Source organism: Acinonyx jubatus, chromosome A1 (genome assembly GCF_027475565.1).
Source record: "Acinonyx jubatus isolate Ajub_Pintada_27869175 chromosome A1, VMU_Ajub_asm_v1.0, whole genome shotgun sequence".
Lineage (NCBI taxonomy): Eukaryota > Metazoa > Chordata > Mammalia > Carnivora > Felidae > Acinonyx > Acinonyx jubatus.
In genome coordinates, this window is record NC_069380.1 from 143,221,027 (window position 1) to 143,238,270 (window position 17,244).

General features: G+C 34.1%; 1 protein-coding gene across 14 annotated transcripts in view; it reads right to left on the reverse strand.

Annotated features, from left to right (window-relative positions):
* Positions 1–17,244, reverse strand: part of SSBP2 (single stranded DNA binding protein 2) — a 309,255-nt gene that overhangs the window by 46,610 nt on the left and 245,401 nt on the right. For 12 of the 14 annotated variants that reach the window (XM_053224507.1, XM_027038998.2, XM_027038986.2 and 9 more), the window contains 3 exons: positions 10,294–10,360; positions 9,489–9,559; positions 2,760–2,851 (listed from right to left, as the gene is read on the reverse strand). In XM_053224507.1, the coding sequence (XP_053080482.1) occupies positions 2,760–2,851; positions 9,489–9,559; positions 10,294–10,360 (230 nt within the window). The remainder of the gene's footprint in view (positions 1–2,759; positions 2,852–9,488; positions 9,560–10,293; positions 10,361–17,244) is intronic. The other 2 variants (XM_027039008.2, XM_027038994.2) reach the window with 1 other exon arrangement.

Below are 17,244 nucleotides of genomic sequence, written 5' to 3' on the forward strand. Positions count from 1 at the left end.
GTAAAAATACAATAGTAGTTAGAGAAACATTAGAAGTATACTCTTTAATTTTAGATGATACTATAAATAACTTGAGTTCAGAGCACTGAAATATAAAAATTATGTCAGAATAACTATGTTCTATGGAGACAACCAATAATTGTAAAAATAAAACTACCAAAATTTTGTTCCAAATAGTTTGCCAGTTGGTATACAGTATTTAATTACTTCTGTCAGCACAGTTGGGTATTATTTTTCACTGTCATTATATTTTCATGGCAAACAAGAAAAAGTGACAAGCTAAAGAAAACTCATCCAGATATGATTCGCCAGCAGGTCTCACCTGACTCCAACATGCAAATATCTAAGACTGTTAAAAACATAGCTTAAAGTAACACTATTCTAATGCCTTTACCTTTAATTTTTAAATTACCCAACATGTAAAAAAGTGACGTGAAGAAAGCCACAAATGCTAGTTAGAAATACTTATTTGTCAAAACATGAATTTAGTATATGTTTTAAAGATACTAAATTATGAAGTGAATTTCAAAAAAGTTTACTCTATTGAGTACAATGAAGATGATACATTTTATTTTTTTATGTCTCTTTAAATTCACTTTTGCTTTGTTGGGGCCAATATCAACACATGAATTATTCTGTCTGTTTGGATCTTACGTACTTCAGAACTTCCTTGTTAAAAGGAAATATTTACATTTTCATTGTTCTTTAAGAATATACTAATTTATAGAAAACTGAAAATTACATAAGACCACAAATAAATCAATAGTAAGAAATAATGGAAATCTGAGTCTGTTAAGGCTCAGTCACTTTAAAAAGCAGAAATTATACGAATAATACAATATAGGGTAATAAAAATATTTTAAATGATCTGAGTGTATTTAAGTGAGAAACCCAAATGCAAATGTCAGCAAAAATAATATTAAAAATTCCAACCATATTTTTAGTGTCCATAGTCTAGGGAATTTAATGCACCCATATATGTTTATTTAAGTGTATGTGAGAAAAGAACCAGACAGTTTTAAGCAGCTGAGTTTCTTAATGGTCACATAAAAATAACTTTTTTCTTTATATTAACAAAAACAGGTTGATCTAAAGTTGACCACATGGCTAATTATAATGAAGTGTAGTACACAAAATGACATTAGGTACAATCTTACCATTTAATGCTAATTTTTAACTGATCATAATATTCAAAATGTATACTCCTTACATCTATACATAGTATTTAAAATTATATTTTCTAAAAGCTATTGCATTTTAAAGTCAGAATCTCAGGTAGGTAAATTTTATATACATCTAAATCCTATTGGTAAGAGTTGCAGCTTTTGATTTAAGCATAAAATATCACTCCTTTTTGTAACAACCATTAATAAAGGCTAAGCCTTTGAGAGATTTAAGAAAAGTCAGACTTCATGTCTACCCATTTTTACTTTAAAAGTAAAAAGACGTGATAGGAAAATTTGACCTACTTTTTTCCCCTTGTTCTGTTAGTTTTGAGTCTGGCTGGTAGCCACTTATTAACCTATTTTCTATTTTAGGCAAAATTGCTTTCCATGAAAATGGTTTCAGAAACTTAAAAAATCCCTATCTATATCAAAGGAACTTGTCTCATTATATCTTCAATGCCATTAAATGATGGCAGAGCTGTCTAATTTGATATGTAAGTAACCAAAGGACTAATGGGAAAATATATTAGAGGAAACTACCCACAACCCTATATGGAAAGGTTTCATTATTTCTGGTAAGCTTTCTTTAGGCCACATCATAGAATTGACCCTTTAGTGAATTAATGAAAGTCACAAACACCTGGTGTATATGGAACTTTGAGGGCAAGTTAGATATTGAAAAATAAGTTAAAATTCCTTAATAGATGGCGTTATTTGGTGTAATAGAAACAACCATGCTCTTTGGGCTTGAAAGGACTTTTCAGTAAAAAACAAACCAAAATACTGTCAGTTTACACCTTATCTGCACATCTTAATTTTCAAACAAAAATTCACCCTATCAGGGCTCCTGGGTAGCTCAGTTGGTTAAGTGTTTGACTCTTGATGTTGGTTCACATCATGGTCTGATGGTTCGTGGGATTGAGCTCTGAGTTGGGCTCTGCGCTGATGGTGCAAAGCCTACTTGGGATTCTCTCTCCTCTCTCTCTGCCCCTTGCCTGCTCTCTCTCTCTCTGTATCTCTCTCAAAAATAAATAAACTTAAAAAGAAAATAAAAAAAATGACCCTATAGTATGGAAAGTTTTTTAATATAGAAGATAATACCAGAAAGAATGCTTCCTGGGTTAAGAGTGATCCCAACAAAGCAAAAGTAAAGACTCATATATAAGAATTAAGATCTTTTAGGAATCATTTAGTATCTGTTAAAATGAAGTTAGTATCAATTGTCTGTTTCTGTGGAGTGAAGTCCTGGTCCTCGTGTCCGCATCTCTTTACAGTTTTGTATAGACTATCTGGAGGCTGTGTTTATACATAAAAGACACATTTTTAATTAAATAAATGAACCATGAAAACCAGGCTAAAAGTTGGCATTTGGCATTTGAAAATGGAAAAAAAATTAAAGGTTGCAAGGTAAGGAAGAAAAAGGGAGTATGTTGTGAAAACGAGGCAGACACTATTGCTCATGTTTAGTTCATTTACACCAGTTCCATTTTATACTACACAGAAATTGAGGAGCTGAAAGTGTGTTACAAATTAGTGTGACTTCAGAAGACAGAAAATAGAATACTAAACAGGATAATATGGCATTTTGCTTACATGTTCATTCCGGGCATTCCAGGGCCACCTAAAGCATTCAGTGGGGGTCTCATTGCACCTCCATAGTTCTGTAATGATAACCAAGGGTCAGACTACCACAAAACAAAAAAACAAAACCAAAGAGGAGGGGGGAAAGAAAGGAGAGCAGGTTAATGATTTCCCTACATAACTCCTGATTGGATAAGGCCTGTGCAATTCTTTCTCTGAAGGGTCCACTCTTGTACTATTGCTTCTATTTTAACAATTACTTTGCTCTGTGTCTTCTAAAAACTACATGACTATGTAAGATCATTGGGGCATGTTAAATGATTAAGGTACAACTGCAATTATAATATTCAACATATCTTTATTAAGGTCCTAATATCTGTATAACAGTGAATGTTTACAAATAAAACATTTTATAAATCCAAAACTCTACTTTTAAAGAAAAGACTTAGTTAACATGTTTGAAATTGTCAGACCCAGAACAATTACATAAAATCTGAAGGAAAAAAAACAGACTGGTGAACCCAACAAGAAAGTTGAATGCAAACTATTTCTGCTTACAAAATAATACATCCTATAGAGAAATGCACTAATACAAACATGTACAACAATATATGAAAACTAAAGTATGTATACATGAATCATATCACTCAATAGGCTTCTGTCAATTTCTCTTATGTATATTCAAAGGAGAAAAACATTTTAATGTTTTAACATGCATATCATATTAGCTTACTTTAGTTTCCATTAGGGCCAAAAGATTTTTTTTAACATTCTTACGTTAATATATTTTGACACTATCAACTGCTTTCATGCTTGGCTTTCTCACAGCACTTTATCTACAACCTTTCTGACTACTCTTTTTCAATTTCCTTTGCTGGCTCCTTTTATTTTGCACTCTTTAAAAGTTGCTTTTCTCCAAGTTCTAGCCGTAGCATTCCTTTAAATAAATACACACTTATAGGTAATTTTATCTGGTACCATTAGTTCAACCATTCATTGGGATTTAGGAATCCCAAATGTGTTAAATTTTGCCATGATATCTCTCCTAAACTCCTGAAAACTCCTATATTGCACTTCATTTGGACTGTTTCTAACTGGATACCACTTCATGTTCAACATATCTAAAAGTAAACTCAATGTTCTCTTCTCACAACTGCATTCTTCCCACTGTTTCTCCAGTCAGTTCTGTGGCATCACCTGCTGTACAACAGTCGAGGCTAAGAACCTCTGGGAGCTCAATGATGTCTCTTCCTTTTATTTCAATTCCCGAATCCAGTCAGTTACCAAAGTGTATTGATTCCACCTGTGAAATAGTTCTTGAAATAGTGCTTTCCATCATATCACTAATCTTTGTCATTTACTGAGACTAATGTACTGTCTTCATTGGTCTCTCTGACTTAGCCTTTCCCCTCTCCCAATTTATTCTTCATGCTGCCTCCAGAACTATGCTTCTAAGGGTGCCTGGGTGGTTCAGTCAGTTAAGCGTCCAACTTCAGCTCAGGTCATGATCTCATGGTCTGTGAGTTCAAGCCCCGCGTCAGGCTCTGTACTGACAGCTCAGAGTCTGGAGCCTGCTTCAGATTCTGTGTCTCCCTCTCTCTGCCCAACCCGCCCCCCCACCTCCTACCTGCTCACATGCATGCGCTCTTTCTCTCAAAAATAAATAAACATTAAAAAAAATTAAAACTCATTCTTATTTATGTCACTTAAGAGCCATGATGACCCACACTGCCTATCAAATGTTTATTCCTTAGCATGGCTCTATCATGGTATTTGCAGATCAGCCCTAGCCTGTATTTCCTGTATTCATTTCCTATTATCTTCACCTTCTTCCCCTACTCCCAACTATACCCTCCAGCCTACTGGATTTCTTGTAGTTCAGAAACACGCAATACACTTTTACACTCATGGTAACTCCTAGCATGGCCTTTTGTGTAGTAGGTACTAAGATGACAAGGAAATACTCAATGAGACTGTTAACTCCAGGGAGTAAACCACAGTGTATAAATGACCTAGTTACACGTTCTTCTCATTGTTTATTGCCTTTTAATTTCAAGAAATCTTACTTAAACATCCCAATTGTATGTGCTATGGGACAGAAAGGTTTCTATCCATACTTGAGTCATTAGTTAAAATGATAGTCATTTCCCTTAACCTCTGGACCAAGCATGGCAGTGGCACCAGCAATATTAGCAAGAAGTCTGAGAAGAAAGTTAGCCATTGGAAATAAAATCTGGATGGTAAAGTATAATAGAAATGCTTCAAAAGAAAAGTATCCCTTCATTTTTGGTCTTAGAAGATCTATTTCATTTTATCAAGGGAAACATTAGTTTTCTTTATCGCTCTGGATATAGAAAGATATTGGTTTGAACGTCTGTTGCCACTGCCCCATTTCCTCTGTCCCTCTTTCTATATGTGTGATCATGGGCCAATACTTGTCCCAATTGTCCACTCAGCCTTAGTTTCCTTATCATGTCTTCTAAAAGCTTGTTGGAAGACAAAACAAAATCATCTAAAACAGCTATCATAGTGCTCGGTGCATTAAAAGCATGACACCACATGCTCAAACACTGTAGCTGCTCTTGCTTGTCGCCATTAATAAGGGACCAACTTAAATGAGCCCTCATCTCACCAGCTTCTCTTGAGCCCTCAACTGTAACAGAATTATATGCTTGTTTGTGTAATGATTCCCTGACAGAGTATGCATATTTCTTTTCTAGATTTTTTTTCTACTATATGACAGTTTTTCTTTATGTATTTGTGTCTCCTAGTAAACAATAAGTACCTTGAAGGTAGAATCTGTTTTATTCATCTTGGTATATCCAGTGCTCAAGTATCACAGGAAATGAGTAAGAAATTATCCAATACATAATTTGATAGATTTACAAAATATTTTCATTTTGTGAATAATCTGAAGCAAAAGAAAACAGGAAGATAAGAAAGAATAACAACTGGCTTTTCAAGTGGTATCAACAAAGGCAGAATGGTAAGAGCTAATTTAGAATCACTGAATTTTAAAGCGGATGGCAGCTATACAATTCCATCTGGTTTAATCTCTTTCCCAATGCAATGTTCCTGACAAAATGGCTGTTCAGATTCTGCTTGGAAAGTTTATAAAGAGTTTCTCCATGATTGGGTAGTTTACTTTCTAGAAAGTTCTTCCCTTTACTGAACTGAATTCTACCTCCTATCTTAAATTTGAAAATAAAGAAAAAGTTAACTCTCTTTACATGACAACTTACTATGTATTCCCATCTCACTATTTCTCCACTCCAGCCAGGTATTTGATTTGGAAATCATGGTATGTTCCTACCTGTATACAACTCATTTATCCTTCAGATTTCTGGAGGAACTAGAACTAACTATATAGTCTTGGCAAATTTTTCTGTTAGTCATATGGAACCTGGTGAGCATAAGAACACAGACAAGCTAAGTATATCTTATTACAAAAGCAAGTAGAAAAATGTCTTCAGATATGGTATTAAGATATTTTTCTTAATTAAATAGATAACTGTATATATTATCCCTGAACTCAAATTTAAAATAGGTAAAGGTGGGGCGGGGTGGGGGGGCGCCTGGGTGACTCAGTCGGTTAAGCATCTGACTTCGGCTCAGGTCATGATCTCACGGCGAGTTCAAGCCCCGCATCGGGCTGTGTGCTGACAGCTCGGAGCCTGGATCCTACTTCTGATTCTGTCTCCCTGTCTCTCTGCTCCTCCCCTGTTCATGCTCTGTCTCTCCCTCTATCTCAGAAATAAAAATAAAAAACCAAAAAAATAAAAAAAATAAAAAAATAAAATAGGTGAAGAGGTGGGAAAAATATGTCAAGATTTAGAGCTGATGTTATTTCTTCATTCATGTGATAAACATTAAGCACATGTTTACTATAATGTAGGTGTGATCTGCCTAAATCAGCCTTATCTAAAAATCCTTAGATTATATATATTTCTTTGTTTTAGGAATTCAATTGTTCTAACAGATAACTACTGTCCTTCTCCATTATACTTGTCTTAAGCTCAAAATATTATGGAAATGAGATCTACAATAAAAAAAAAGAGACGTATTTTATGTTTGTGTAAAAGACTAGAAACAATATTACAGAGACTATTTCCATAATTCAACTAGAAAAAAGCAGATGCATTCTGTTCTTGGGTAGCATCTGTATGGTTAAATACCTGCTATGAGAATTGTTTTTCTCATCTTTCAAGAAACACAGATAACTTTTACAAACCTCATAGTTTATAGTGCCTAAGTTTCATATGTCAGGTGTTATAGATAAATATCTCAAAAGAATCCTTCATTCCAAATTATGTTACCTCACATTTTACCTATTCTGCCACTCATATTAATAGGATTCCTTTTCATTCAAGTAATGGCATGTATAAATAATTTCCTTTAACCATTGACACTCTGTATACTGTGATTTAAAGACGTTAATGTAGGTAGTTCTTGTTTCTGAAGTAAATTCGAAGCAAAACATTTTATCTACCTCAAACTATGAAGATATAAATAGCAAGGATATTAATCCAAATGGCAGAAATAAACTACTCTGATTTTGAAAATACAAAGAAAGAATTCACACTTACATGATAAACTTGGGTATTAAAACTCATCAATAAGAGATTACATACCAGAAATCTACTCATTTATTTTTTTATTATAATTTACTTATAACACAAAACACATAAACAGCTAGGTATTTATAAAACATAAAGACCGGTATGCTTTCTATTTCTGCATTTCCAAATGAGATCTAAGTGCGCATATAACTTAAGTAACCATTGTTTTATCTTTCAAACACTGCAAAGCTGACCCTTAAATCAGACTCTAGTTTTTAGAAGTATTGAAAATATTGGTTTGGGAGGACAAAAGTTTAAAGAGCCGCTAGTTTAAAAATCAGTGAACTGAATGAAGAACGGTAACTAAATTACAGGCACCACATTTTTATGTGTATTTAAAATGTATCTAGGGGCGCCTGGGTGGCTCAGTTGGTTTAGTGTCTGACTTCAGCTTAGGTCATGATCTCATGCTTCATGAGTTTGAGCCCCTTGTCAGGTTCTGTGCTGACAGTGCAGAGCCTGGAAACTGCTTCGGATTCTGTGTCTCCTACTCTCTGTCCCTCCCCTACTTGTTCTCTATCTCTGTCTCTCTCTCAAAAATAAATAGACATTAAAAAAAAAATGTATCTATTATGAAATTTTGGGGGGAAAATCCTTCAAGTTCTGTATAGTCAAACTGGCTTAGTTCATTAAAAACTAAAATATATATTGAGTCAATGAAATATCCTGTAGATCTTATGAATTCTAATTGATATCAATAGCTTCTGATGGTTGATCACATACATCATCAACCCTAACATGAATAGACATAGGGGAAAATGATTTAAATATCTAAATCAGTTTTATAAGATCTTAAGAAAATACTAGGAAATAAATGAGACTAAACAAATAATTTCTTTCTGACTCTGAGGGTGTCAAATATTTACATATTAGGTTTTATTTTTTTAATGAAATATAGTATCTTTGAAAATTTGGTTACATGGTCTTTGTGTTTCAATACACATATATATATATATAATTATATATATATATATATACATGTATATATATATAACTGTGTGTGTATATATATATAATTTATGTATATATGTGTGTATATATATATATTTATACATATATATATAATTGTATGTGTATATATATATATATGAGTGTGTGTGTGTGTGTGTGTGTGTATACCTATATAATTACAATGTTCGTTGGAAACTCCTAGGTCTAACTCATATTATCTCAGTGTTAGATTTTTGATTTTCTGACTCCTTTGGGCACACAACAAAATATTAATTTTTAAAAAGTAGATACATAAAACAAGTTCCTAAAACTGTCACTTATAAAGCTATTCTTGGAAAGAATAAAGAAAATAAATTAATTCACTCTTTTAGCCAGTATTATGACATACTAACCTCTGACCCATCAGATAGAAATTTAAAATTCTGGATTTAGGACTAGCTTCCTTGAAACATAACATTATAACATTAATTTCTACTTTATGCAGTTTTCCCAAGAGAGACAAAAGGATGTTTTACCAAAAATAACTGCTATTCTATAACACCATATTTTAAAAAAATATATGTCACCAACAGGTAGGACAGATTCAAACTCATATTGTGTACTTCTGGGAAATTTTGATAGAGAAGAAGGCTAACATCTGATATACACTGATAGGATTACGCTTGTTCACTAACACCCATTTTAATGTTTATTTCTAAATAGCTATTATGTTCATATTCTATGAATATGAATATAATAAATTGCCAATGGCATTCTTTACAAGACTTCTAGAAATATATTTTATGCTGCTTATTCTATTTAATAGCTTAGCTCAATTGCATTTTATTTAACTTATATGCTTATCTTTTATAATAATTATTACAATATTTTTATATTTCCTCAGCATAGTTAACAAAAAGGTAATTAATAGTTATTTTTTATAATAATTACTTTATTGTATTTCTACATATTTTTTCAAATGTACTAAAGGCATATGTGATAGCACTCTTAAAATATGGTTTGTTGTCACATCATTTTGGACACGTCACAGATATTCTGTTCCTCAAGAACCTAATAATTATGTTATATCAAGCCTTTAATGCATATAATAAAAGCCAGCAAATGATATAGTTTATTTATAGAAGATGAAGGCAGAAAACTCAGCATCTAGCTTTTTGTGCTGATTATTTACCTGTGGTCCTAAGGGCACCATTCCTCTTGGAGGAGTCATTCTCTGCATTGGCCCACCCATATTTGGATGTCCTTTAAAAAAAAAAAAAAAAAGGTATGAAGATACTAGCAAAGTAATGAGCATGAGCGCTAAACCAGGAGCCAGTAGCCTCCTCTCTGCTTGACATTAAATCTTACTTAGTAAGGGACTGGGTTATTGACATCATCTCATCTTGGCTTCCATGGCTACTTTTTTGCCTCTTACTGCTACTTGCCTACACTCTCCATTCACTGAGATTAAATTCTTCTTCCTAGTCTGTACTGAAATACATCTCTCATATGATTTGCTCCTTTTACCTTGGAACAGTGTATTAGAGCCATACCTATCTGTGGCACCTAAATATCTCTGTTGGAAGGACCGAATTATTGATTTGTTAAAATAATCAAGCTACTGTTGCTTAGCATTTTCTTTCCTCCTGCTCATCTTTCAGATGGACTAACCTATCTGAAAAAGGCAGAAGATATCATATGTGATGTAATCATTTAAATTTCCATTTGTTAGAAGTTATATAAAAGGTTTTAGAAGTTATTAGTTAAAATATGGATTTTGGATATTTAATTACTATTTCTTTTATTATTACTACCCTCACTATCATGCATAATTGTGAGAGTAAGCTGAAAATACAAGTCATTTGGCCATGTTACCTGCAAAAATGCAACTGGGATAATTATAAAACATATATACAAATAAGATTGTCCTTAAAAAATAAAGGATTTCCTTTGAGATTCTGCATGTCAGTTTCACTTTTTTACTTTAAAGTAATCACCTTGTTGTCGAGTTGGGTCCATTCCACTTGGAAGTAATGGCTGACTTCCTGGGACACCACCAAGTGCCTAGCATATTTTGTAAAAGAAAACAAAAAGAAATGTTGTAAATAATTATAAAATACACACTTTAACAATTCTCTTTCTAAATTCCTATAATTACAGAATACATTTGAGTATTTTGCAAGATTTCTTATATTTCACATTAATTTATAAATTTTATAGCCCTATATCCCTATATAAGTTCTTAGTTCTAAATAGATTCTACCTTGCCCAATTTTGTGGTAAATAAAGTAAGTACTTCTTGGGAACAAATATCTAGGCAAAAATTGCCCTATTTCTTCCTGAGAAGTATTATGCCTTTCCCCAAAATTAATTTACTAACGGTACGAAAATAACTGATTTCGCTTCTTGAATGTAATCTCTCTACATTCTACAGATCATTTTACTCATTTGAAATTATAATAGCAGCAGGACTAAAATACCAAGGGGCCAATGAATTTTTTGGGGGGTACATTTTCCCTAAGAAACTATTTAGAAAAATAATACTCTATAGTTAAGTTCAAACAATTTGGCCGAATGGAAAAAAGAAAACTAGAACTGAAAAAGGTGGAGAGATTAACAGACAGGGTTTATTTTATGAAAGGTGTGCTACTGGATATATATTGAATCAAAAGTTTCTAACAGCTGTCTGAGCAGCACTTAGAGCTGGGCCAAACCGTACATGATTCAAATTTTCTGATCCTATGAAGTATACGTGTATTCATTTATATGTACACGTAAGCCTGACAACTGGCAAGAATTTCTATAAAGGTCCACTAATTTAACCTACAGCAGAATAAATCTTGTCTAATTAGTTAAAAATTTCAAAAGAAATTCAACATCAAAAAAAATAAATATCTGATCAGAACTGTTTTCGTAATTGTTATCACTTGGGATATAGTAGAGAGCTGCCATTTCTTAAGCCATTTTTGAAATTCTTTCAATTTTATTTTCTTATAAGTGTACTGAATATATATGCTACTATATGTCCTGTTCTCTGCTTACCTTACTAGCCTAATTTCTTGCCACTACCACACTTGCTAACTTCCAGCCATAGAAAACTTCCTTCAGTTTTTTTCAATTCATGCATTTAATCAATAATACCTAAATGCCAACCATTAAAAGCAAAACAAAAGTAAACTAAAATGAAACAATCTCTCTTCTCAAGAAGCTCAATAAAGGGTGCCCCTTGCTGACATATTTCAGATCTCAGTTTAGGGATCACTTCCTAACAAAATTCTTCCATTTAACCCCATTCTGGTATAAGTTCTCCATTTGCTTTAAGATAACGTATATGTAATTTTTTAATTTTCAAATTTGCAGAAACAGTACAAAGGATTCCCATATATTCTGACACCAATTGCCCAACTGTTAACATTTCCCCACATCTGCCCCATTACCCTTTCTCTTTCTCTCTATATACTTGTTATCCTCACTCTTTTTCAGAACTGTGTGAGAGCAAGCTACAGACATTATGCCTCATCACCTCTAAGTACTGCTGAGTATAGTTCTCTAAACAAGGACATTCCTGTACATAACCATAACACAACTTTCCAAGACAGGAAATCCACATTGATATAACACTACCATCCAAGCCACAGATCTCAATCAAATTTTGCCATTTGTCTCAGCAATGTTCCTTTTTACTTTCTGTGGCCAGGATCTCATGGACCACATGTTGCATTTAACTGTAATATTTCTTCACCCTCTCCCAAGCAAGAATTATTCCTTAGTCTCTGTCGTGTTAACAGTTCTAGAGAATGGATCTTAAATTCTATGGGATGATCTTCTGATGCCTCTTCATGCTCCAGACTTTGGTCCTATTTTCTTAAAAGGAATACTGCAGCAATGATGCTGTGCTCTTCTCAGTGAAACTCATCAGAGGCACATCATGCTTACTCATCCCATTACTGGGATGTTAACCTTTCTCATGTAATCTTGTCAGTGTCTCCCAGGTTTGTACACCATAAGGTCATTACTTTTACTCTTTGTAATTGATTAATTTCAGTGTTAGAGCTATTCCAAGATTGTCAGCATCCCATTCATCATCAATAGTTTATCAACCCACCAGCATCCACTGACAACTCCTAAGTACTAGGATAGTTGCCAAATGGAGATATTCTATGTCTATCATTCTTTCTATGCTGTTTAATTGGCATATACTGTAAGGAACAGCTCTTTCTTTTCTTTCTTTCTCTTTCTTTCTGTCTTTCTTTCTTTTCTTTTTCTTCCTATTTTACTCAATGGTTGTAATTTATTACTATCATCACTTATTTTAATATTCAAGATTTGCCCAGTGTTCAAATATTCAAGATGGCTCTGGTGATCTTTTGACACAACCTCATCATATTTTGAGCATTTTCTTCCTGGCACAAGATGGTTCAAGTTCATCTCATATTTTTTCTAGCCTAGCTCTGAAATCAGACCTTACTTCAAAGGGCCCAGGGCCCTGATTCCTTCTAGTGGAGGACAACATGTAGACATCAAGATCTGAGATCTCAGAGTGCTCGTTGTAACTTTGGTACATTGCCTTTTGGCTCTGCCAGTAGATGCTGCACTCAAAAATCTATGTGTGTATGTACACACATTTATATGCACACATATATACATCTCTAACTCCATATCTGTGTGTATGTGGTATGTGGTATGTGTATACCATAAATTCATACTCTCCAACACCAAGTCAACAGCTCCAATTCCAATGTAAAACCTCAGGATTATATTTAATCTTCTTCGTTTTTATGTTCAAATGTTTTCTCTAACAGTGGGAAACCAGGCTTTCATTGTCTTCAATATCTTTTTTTTTTTTTTTTTTGCTGAAAGTATTTATTTGCTCAGTATAACAGATCTCCCAACTATAACAACCATTTCTTTTTTTTGTCACCTCTGGGCCACTCCTTCCTTCCTCCCTGAATGTCTTAGCATACAGGGGAGGTAAGGGCTCGTTATATGCGTACATTTTTTTTTAATGTTTATTTATTTTTGAGAGAGTGAGAGACAGGGACAGAGAGAGACAGGGAGAGAGAGAATTCCAAGTAGGCTCCGCTCTGGCAGCTCAAAGCCTGATGTGGGTTTCAAACCCACAAACCATGAGATCATGACCTGAGCTGAAATCAAGAATTGGACATTTAACTGACTGAGCCATCCAGGTGCCACTTATGTGCCTTTATAGGATTTTATACTTTACTTTCATAGAACTTAAATACAATCACGGCTCATTTTTCTTCCTGTATCTCCAAAAGACTGTAAACTCTGAGGAAGTGTAGAACCTATCTGTGCCTTCTGGTTCAGAGAAGTATTTACTGAAGGACTAAAAGAAATAAAGTTTAGATTGGGCAATTTTAGGAATCATCAGTGATAAAATCCTAAGAATGAAACTAATTTCAAAGAGAAGAAAAAAGATCAACAATATAATTCTTTAAAAATACTAAGGAGAGGGAGGCCTGGATGGCTCAATTGGTTAAGCATCCCACTTCAATTCAGGTCATGATCTCATGGCTGATAAATTCAAGCCCCGCATTGGGCTCTGTGCTGACAGCTCAGGGCCTGGAACCTGCTTCAGATTCTGTGTCTCCCTCTCTCTCTGCCCCTCCCCCATTCACACTCTGTCTCTCTGTCTCTCCCTCTCTCTCTCTCTCAAAAATAAACATTTAAAAAAATTAAAAAAAAATACCAAGGAGAGATAGGAAAGAAAACTGAAACTGAATAGGTATGAAATTAGAAAGTTGACTAAGACCAAAATTCCAGAATGCACAAGGTAAGTTTTAAAAAGGCAGAAGTAGTCAACATTGTCAAAAGTTATGTAAAAAATGAATTTGGAACACTGAAAATATGTGACTAATTGGCATTATCTTCAATTGTGAGTCTGGAATTATTGCTTTTTTTTAGGTCCCCAAATGGTTATACTCTGGACTTTGATTTCTGAATTTCTAAATCTCATTAAAGGCATCATGTTTTAGCCCTGGAAACCATTTTCTTCAAAATTTTACTTTTTGTTGTTTATCTTAGAATATCAGAATAGTTGACAAGTCTTTTAGTTTCTATTCATCACTTAAAAATACAGATAATCTCGATCAATATCAAGTTGTCTTTCAAAATGAGTGTCCTTTTCCTAAATTTAACTCTTTAGTCATCAGTGTTTGTCTTTTGTTAAGTCAGATTTCTAACTTTTAAAAAATTTTTATCAGTCCTGGGATTACCAGATGATGGTTTTGGGTATAAACAAGACCATAATTGTTACATTTCTTAAAACTTTAATATCAGGAAAAATAAATTTATACATTTTGGGGTTGATATTATTTTCATATTTTCTACCATGCTAATTACATTCTATTAGGATTTGTTTAACTAGTCACAAATTTTGGCACACAGTCTTTGTTCTATAAAAGATCTTCACTTGGATAGAGAAAATAACACTAATGATAAGGATGTTTAATAATAACAAACAGTATCAATAATAATATACACTTGTGGTTCTTTATATTTATTATTTAACTCAATGCTTACAACATCTCATGAAGTTATTATTATTAATCCTTCCTGATGAGAAGAAACAGATTTAATACAGGAGTCTTCCCTTATCTATGGTTTCACTTTCTGTAGTTTTAGTTACCATGGTCTACCTTGGTCCTGAAACAGAAGAGCAGCCTAAAAGCTATGCCACAGTGACCACGTCATTCACCTCACATCAACTCCTCATGTAGGCATGTGATCATCTCACATCATCATAAAAAAAGTGAGTACAGTACAATAAGATATTTTGAGAGAGAGTGTACCACATGCATAAAACTTTTACCATTTTTATACTTGTTACATTTTATTATTGTTGTTATACAACTCTACCTAATTTATAAATTAAACTTTATCATAGGTATGTTTGCATAGGAAGAAATCATAGTATATAAACAATTAGGTACTATCCGTGGTTCTCACGCATCTACTGGGGATCTTGGAAGATATCCTTTATAGATAAGGGAGCACCACTATGCGTAAATAATTTGTTAATTTGTTGATGGTTATACTACTGTTAAGTAGCAGAGCCAAGGCTTCAAATCAGGTCAACATACTCCAAAAGTTCTAAATATAGGCATTAACTCCTAGGATTTAAAATAAATGAAATAATACGAAATTTCACTTAAATAGAAACAATTAAATGGAAGAATTTCTTGCTTCATAAAAAAATTAGTTTACAAACGATTCATTGCATGATTCCAGTGGTAAACCCCACAAGGAACTTAAGATTGTGGTACATATTTCCTTGAATATCATTACATATACTGTCTACTCATAGAGACTAGATGCTCACTGATGATTTTAGAAACAGTGAATTTATCAAGGCTTTTATGATATAATTTAGTTAATAATTTTGAACTACAACATTTTTAATAGGCCCCCTCAATTATATGAAATGAAGTAAAATCATATAATTAAGAAAGTTTAAAAGGATTTTAAAAATACTTGAGTCTATTCTCATTTTACTGCTAAGAAAATCAAGACCCATAAAGGTTAAATGACTCGCTCGAAGTCATGCATTTCTGGGCATTGGTGGCATTTGGACCTAAGATGATTGACACAACTGAGGTCCTTTCAACAACACCACAGTCATTTTTTTTTTTTTTTCCTGGAAAAAGGCACTATCAGTAGAAAAGATATCAAAATACAGAAATGTTACATTCAGTATAGAAAGATATTTGTCTTCAAAGCACAATTCATGGGGCACCTGGGTGCCTCAGTTGGTTAAGCATCTGACTTCAGCTCAAGTCATGATCTCATGGTTTGTGGCTTTGAGCCCCATCTCAGGCTCCACCTTGGCAGTGCAGAGCCTGCTAAGGATTCTGTCTCTCTCTCCCTGGCCCTCCCCTGCTCACTCTGTCTCTCAAAATAAATAAATAAATGAAAAAAAATAGAGTGCATGCAAGCAGGGGAGAGGGGCAGAGAGAGAGACAGAGAGAATCTCAAGGGACATAGAGAATCTCCATGCTCAGTGTGGGGCTTGATCCCACAACTTGAGCCAAAATCAGTCGGAGATATGTAGGTGCCCTCTTTTTTCTATGTATTAACCACTGCAAATACACTATCCAATATACAGCCCTTTGCCACATGCAGCCAGTTAAATTAAAATTAATAAAGTTTTAAAAAGTTCCATTGGGCAGCACTGCATTAGGATGCCAACTCCACAATAAGAGGGATTCTCATTAGTTTGTTGATGTTTGCCCACAAGTAGAATGGTGTCTGGCACATACTAAACCTCAACGAATATCTGTTGAATGACTGAATCTTTTTTAATGTTTATTTCTTTTGAGAGAGAGAGAGAACAGGGGAGGGGCAGAGAGAGAGGGAGAGAGAGAGAAACCCCAGCAGGCTGCAAGCTGTCAGTGCAGAGCCTGACGCCAGGCTCGATCTCACCAATCCTGAGATTGTGACCTGAGCCAAAATCAAGAGTCGGGCGCTTAGGGGCGCCTGGGCAGCTCAGTCACTTGGGTGTCCAACTTTGGCTCATGTCATGATCTCATGGTTCGTGAGTTCGAGCCCCATGTCAGGCTCTGTGCTGACAGCTCAGAGCCTGGAGCCTGCTTCAGATTCTGTGTCTCCCTCTCTCTGCCCCTCCCCTGCTCATGCTTTCTCTCTCTCTCTCTTACCAAACAAATAAACATTAAAAAAAAAAAAAAAAGAGTCAGGTGCTTAAATGACTGAGCCACCCAGGTGCCCCTGAATATTTCTGAGAGATGTCATATAGTCCAAAGAAGTTTCCAATCAAATACATGGCAATGCACTTTTTGTATTAGTTTATGTCTAAAAAGGGAGTATCTGTGATAAAAATGTTATAAGATAATAAGATGTTTTGGCAAAAGAAGTAATTATTATACCAAAAAGTTCTATATACCTATAACTTAAATTGAGTAAGACTGCAC